Source organism: Aplysia californica, unplaced genomic scaffold, assembly GCF_000002075.1.
Source record: "Aplysia californica isolate F4 #8 unplaced genomic scaffold, AplCal3.0 scaffold00578, whole genome shotgun sequence".
Classification (NCBI taxonomy): domain Eukaryota; kingdom Metazoa; phylum Mollusca; class Gastropoda; order Aplysiida; family Aplysiidae; genus Aplysia; species Aplysia californica.
This window is the reverse complement of record NW_004797848.1, coordinates 250057-256633: the sequence shown is the minus strand read 5'-3', so window position 1 is coordinate 256633 and position 6577 is coordinate 250057. Positions and strand designations below refer to the sequence as shown.

The 6577-nt window shown below is 42.8% G+C and overlaps 1 protein-coding gene across 1 annotated transcript in view; it reads right to left on the bottom strand.

Moving 5' to 3' along the window:
• Nucleotides 1-26: 26 nt before the first annotated feature.
• The window catches only part of LOC101849877, a gene marked incomplete in the record, with an annotated part of 50180 nt that continues 43629 nt past the window's right edge, over nucleotides 27-6577 (bottom strand). Inside the window, 3 exon segments of the mRNA XM_005107137.2 lie at nucleotides 27-1948; nucleotides 3444-3472; nucleotides 6081-6136. Of these exon segments, the coding sequence (XP_005107194.2) occupies nucleotides 1886-1948; nucleotides 3444-3472; nucleotides 6081-6136 (148 nt within the window).

Here is a 6577-nt window from a genome sequence, read left to right as displayed (position 1 = left end):
GGGGGGGGGGAGATTCCTTTCCGTTCACCATTTCATCATCAATCAACCAATCAATCAATCAATCAATCAATCAATCAATCAATCAATATTAAAAATCAATACAACCTTTGTCTACTTGCAACGGGTGTAAAAAAAAAGTATTTCAACTCAGGCGTGTTTATATTTGAAATTGAACTCAACATAACCGTTTGACTTAATGTAAAAAAAAGGTGCTGGGATCCGAGAAAAAGATCATTTCGAAGATCAACCCAAGCGAGTTCAACACAAGTAGAGTCAATTGTATTGAAGACTGAAAGAGACAAATCGAAGTTTTAAGTTTCCTTTTTTACAAATAACAGAATTGACCTAACCAACTTTAATGTAAAGTTTAAAACAATCTGCCAGAAATGACATGACATAAGAATCATACAAGTAGAAAAATTACTCTACAGATGCAAGAAATAACACCATAGCCTTTGTCTCTAAAAAGCTCGCTTGGACAATAATAAATACAAGTGCGTTTTACATTCAAAGATACACAACATGAGATCACAATGTAGAATTGTATTAACCCCCCCCCCCTTCATTTCAAATAGATAATATATGTTGTTTATCAGTGCATTTCTAAATATATACAAAAACATACACAAACAGAATTATTTTCTTTAGCTTTCAGGTTCAAAAGACAACAGATACATCATTCACAAAAAGTTGATCGATTTTGAAACTGTCAGAAGTGCGTACAGTCATCATGGATGGCATAAATACAGACAGCTTGGGTGTTTTTTGTTTTGTTTTTCACGGAAATCGGAATTTTTTCAGTTCACATGTGACGCTGCGCAATTGTCATGCGTGTGAGCGACATGGAAAGACCTGAATTAAGCTTGCTTAAAAAGAAGGGAAGGGGGGAGTGGGGGGAGGGAGTTGTCGATTACCATACCGTGACGGGAGCAGATCGCACAACATTCACGACTAATATGAATAATTATTATTAGATCTAGTATATTGTCAAAACTCCAACTGGAAGTTGTTTGTTTTTAAAAGTAGGACTGGCACGTTATTCCGTTTAAATTTCATTCGAGTACCCACTGTTAAGTGTCTGATCAGGGGTTTTCAAAATTCCAAAAACTGGGCCTAACTAGAGCTTACAAACATACTGCCAGGCATGGTTCGAACTGATTTGTCTTACATGACGACACTTTGCATTTTCCGCCATACAGGAGAAACCAGACTCAGGTGCAGCAGATACTTTGGCAGATGATATCCAGAAAATCTTTGTTGAAGAACGCAGCCATTTCACATCACAATGATAATAATCTGTGTAGGACCGTCATAGCATCAACTTATGTTTGTGGGGTGTTTCACAGCGATGTTCACCGGGCAATGTGCAACCCTCACCCCAAACAATGGGTATTCGTTGACGGTCTAAATCATGTACAGACAGTTCCAGACTGAGCTGAAGAAGAGGTGTACGCCATATCCCAGAAAGGGAAGGGTTAAAAAAAGACAAAAAAAATTGTAGGCAGGGAGATCTGGAGGCCAAACTAGGAAAGAAAGAAATCACCGAATTATAATTTCTGCAAATCCTGTCCAATTGCCTCCTCACGTGTAAAAAGGGCTACTGCAAATACATGACAACAAAGTTTTAACCAGAAATGTCACACTTTGTAATTCAGAGGTACACACATTTCTAAAAATAAACCATAATTTACTGACGGCAAACGAAACTGTTTCGAATAGAAATTTTGTCTTATTCGATGCTGCAGCACAACGCTCTTTTTTTTACGACACTCGCAATTGCATAAAGTCCTATGAGCGGGCCGGTCACAAGGTGACAAGTATTTGAAGTGTTAAACAACATGAGCTTGACGTTGCCTCTCATGACTTGCCGCGCTGACAATCTGTCTCAGTAGGCCTTGTTTGTGTTGACGTTCATGTACTGATGTGTGGCTCTTGTTTTCTCCTTTGCCTGGGAAGTTGGACAAAACAAAATCACATGCAAAAAGGTCGCTACCTCTTGTTTGTTTTAGTAGAGGTTTTACGTGCTCGCAACTGCATAAGGTCATATGAGCGCCAGTCGCTACCTCTGAGCTAAGAATTACCCAAAGTGAGCGAATAGATGCGGGAAGGTAGATGGTTGGTGGGTGCCCTGGTGAGGTGTGCTCCTTCTTTCCTTTCAAACATCTAGTCCTTTTCTCTAGTAACATCTCTGCATATGTGGTGTAGCTGTTAGATTTCTTCGCTGTCCTCTCGCAGGAAAACCGAATTCGATTTCCAAGTGAGGAGAACATTTTGTATAGAGCATTTCGGTCCTTCTGTTGGGATATATCCCTATCAGGCCAGGAGGGGTCAGAAGCCGACCTTCTAAATAATCTAAATCGTGTTGATGGAGGAGCAAAAAAATCGACCTTAAAAATATTCTAGCAACACCTCTAATCTTCGGCTTTATTTATGTTACTTGTGCTGTAAAACTCTTATTTAAAACAACTGAAACTAGTGGGACGAAGTAGGATTAGACAGACTCAGGACTAGGAAATTGGCTCAAATTGCAATTTTCTTTACATTTCTACAGTTGAACCCAGGGGATGATGTGAAAAAAGTCACGACTGCAGCTTCGAGACTAAAGAAGGGTACTGTATCAGAGACTCGACAAGACGTCAGACGGTGCGCTAATACAGAACTGTTTGATTTGTACTCTCCCACACACCCCCATACCCTCACGACGAACAGGTGCAAAGTATTCCGTAAAGTTATTGTTGTTATCCTACTCGTATACTGGCTTTCAAAAGTAAGGTAGCACTTTTTGATTGTATAGAAATGGTACACTTTTGAGTTTTTACGCTTTTTCTTTCACGTGAGTAATACCAAGTAGTCTAAAAAGTAGGTCATGTAAAAATAACATACTGGTGCTTCAATTAGTGTCCACAGCATCTACACCAAAAAATAGAAAACTGGCATTTTTCACCACCACGAGGAGGATTTTCAAAAATTCTGTTTTTATATAAAATGAAATTTTTATTTTTTTTTGTTTATCAAAAACTGCAATAACCGAGCATTGTCCCCCGAGAAAGATGGTAGGCTTTACTCAAAATCAGAGAAATCGAGCCACCGGCGCGCTCTGCGGGGTTGCTTTTTTTTCTTGCTATTGCCAGGCAGGACAGCCAACGTCAGTTTGGTGTTAACGTTGAATGTCCTGACAACAACATAGGGCCCGAAATAGACGTACTCTCTCTCTCTCTCTCTCTCTCTCTCTCTCTCTCACTCTCTCTCTCTCTCTGTCTCTCCCTCTCTCTCTCTCTCTCTCTCTCTCTCTCTCTCTCTGTCTCTCTCTCTCTCTGTGTTGTAAGGGGGGGAGGTGGCTTGGGGGGGGGGGGGGTATTCAAAGTGAATCACAGCCGGTCAGTTCTACAAACCATAAGCCGCCCCTGGTCAATAGACAGCCCTTTCAGACAAACTGAACTCACCGATGGAACGTCCATTCTTGTGTATCCATCTGGTGGTGAAAAAGTGGAAACAATAGAAAAGTTGTGAATGTCTTATCAAAAGTTTTACATCTATCTATCTATCTATCTATCTATCTATCTATCTATCTATCTATCTATCTATCTATCTATCTATCTGACTGTCTGTCTGTCTGTCTGTCTGTCTGTCTGTTTGTCTGTCTATCTATCTAAATTGCAGCCTGATTGACCAATACATTAAAGGGGATTAAACGTAAGTATCTTACCATAAATGGTGGTGTGTGCTTGGTTCCGTTGTTTGGGAGATTTTCTGAGCTCTTCGCCCTGTCGGTTCGAGGCCCTATATTGGTGATAGTTGTTTTTCTATGTTCGGCTCATGTGACTCGACGTGGTAAGGGGCGGTAAATCCAAACTATACTAGTTCATATATCAGCTCTTCCCGTACACTTGTATTGTGATATCAAAGACTGTGCCGTATGATGTTATTCCGGTTCACCATGGAGCGTACCATTTGACTCAAGTTTGGAACTGAATGAAGGGCAAGGAAAGAAAGATTGTATGCACACTCTACTAAAGCAAGATTTGTGTTTTACCCTTCAATAGTCCCCCTATGGTGTACAGTAGTGAAGCCAAGTTTTTTACATTGAGCAAGGGGTGGCAACCTTGACAGGGCCCACTCTAAAATTGTTAATGTATTAAAGTAAAAGTTTATTAATCTACTTAAGGGGGAGAGCTTCAAGGGCTGGATCTGGAGACGCGTCCTAGAGATGAAAGATATCGCCATTTTCCTGACCCGATCCATGGATGCTCTTGTCTCTGTTATTTCCATTTATTGTCCTTTTCCTCCGCTCACTAGTTTGTCTGATATGAATGGAGAAGGGGTATGGGGTGGTGGGGGATGTCTTAGAGACGGTGTGGTCATTGTGGGGGATACCGTGGACATGATTTTCGCCGTTAGACAACTACATGAGCAATGCAAAACCAGAACGTTGGACTTTGCTCCACCTTTGTAAACCTGACCAAAGTGTTTGACACTGTCTGCCGTGAAGGGCTGTGGAGGACCATGGCCAAGTTCGGGTGTCCCGCACAGCTCAACGGATTGGTCCGTCCAGCAATTCCATTTGGGCATGAACGCAACAGGGCAGGGCGACAGCGACAGCGAGTACGCCCAGCCCTTTCCCATCACTGACAGAGTTAAGCAGGGCTTTATACTACCCCTCCCCACCCTCAACCCCACCCCCACCATCCCCACCCCCACCCCTATTCAGCATGATGTTTTCAGTAATGATGACCGACGCCTACCATGACAAAGAGATCGGTGTAAATTTTCGATTATACCGCACTGACGGGAAACTGTTCAACCTTTAGAGGTTTCAGAGAAAGACTAAAGTTCGTGAGGACATAGCCTGTGATTTCCTCTTTGCCGACGACTGTGTGCTGAATGCCAGAGCATAGTCAAACATGCAAGGAAGCTTGGACCTATTTTCTAAAGCTTGCGACAACTTCGGGCTCAATATTTCCACCAAGAAGATAAAGTTCTGTACCAGCTAGCCGACAGCTCCATATTATACATCAAATCCCCATCAACGGTCAGATACTGTCAGTGGCAGATACGTTTGTCTACCTTGGCAGCACTCTATCTCACTCTGTTAATATCGACAAGGATGTAGCCTACAGAATTAACAATGCCAGTATAACAGTCGGCAAACTGAAGAACAAGGTCAGGGAGCAAAGAGGACTGAGCCGTAACACAAGACTCAGAGTGTACAGAGCAGCAGTTCTGCCATCTCTGCTCTACGCCTGCAAAACGAGGACAGTCTACTGCCGGCATGCCAAGCAGTTCAATGCGTTCCACATGAGATACCTCAGGACCATGCTCCGTATCAAGTGGCAAGAAAGAGTCCCAGACACTGAGGTACTCCAGCGGGCAGAGACGGAGAGCATTCACGTCATCTTACTGCATTCTCAGCTCTGGTAGGGTGGCCATGTTCGCCGCTTGGAGGGCTTTCGCCTCCCAAAGAGATTACTCTGGTGAGCTGATTTCAGGCAAAAGCTCTCTCAGGGGACAGAAAAAAATGGAGGCTACAAAGGTGAGCTGAAGCCATCTCTAGGAAGATGTAACATTCCCCATACCACCCGGGAAGACGCTGCTCAAGAACACACTGTCTGGCACTCCTGAGCTCGAAGAGAAACGTGTCATATACAAAGAATAGAGCTATCATCTGAGACAGCTTCACCTCCCAGTATCAGCATATATGCGAGTGTGTGTGTGTGTGTGTGTGTGTGTGTGTGTGTGTGTCTGTGCGTATGTATGTGTGGATGTGCAAGTGTGTGCAAGTGTGCATGTGTATATATGTGTGTGCATGTTTGTATAAGTATCTGTGTATGTGTTTATGTGTGTGTGAGTGCGTGTGAGTGTCTGTGTGTGTGTCTGTGTGTGCGCATGCGCATGCGCGCGTGCGTGTGTGTGTGTGTGTGTGTGTGTGTGCGTGTGTGTATGTGTATATGGGTGTGTGTGTGTGTCTGTGTGTGTCTGTGTGTGTGAGTGTGTGAGTGCGTGTGTGTGTATATGTGTGTGTGTCTGTGTGTGTGAGTGTGTATGTGTGTGTACGTGTGTGTGATACATGTTCATGTACTGACCTTTCTCTCCGCTCGTTGACGTGGCTGGTAATGGAGAAGCTCCTGTCCTGGGGACGCTGTAGGGACAGCAAAATTAAATTAACAACAACAACAACAACAACAATATCAACAAGAACAATAACAATAACAATAGCAACAACAAAAACAAGAAGAGTAATAACAACAACCACAATAACAACGACTACGACAACAAAAAACGACAGCAACAACAGTGACAACGACAATACTACCACCACCACCAACAATAACAACAGGTACCATGACAACGGTCTAAACGTTAAAGGTCAAATTTTGCCAGATGAGTGACTTATATCAGATTTTGAACAACATCCACAGCGTTACTGTGACTTACAAAGTAGAAGGAACAGGGATGGAACCAAGGCAGAGACTATACCGGTACTTGCACGTTATACAAAGACTCTAGTAATCTGAGCATAGGTGTTTTCAAGAGTTTTTCTATCTTTCGAGAGAGTGTGCTGTGTGTCTATCACCCCCCC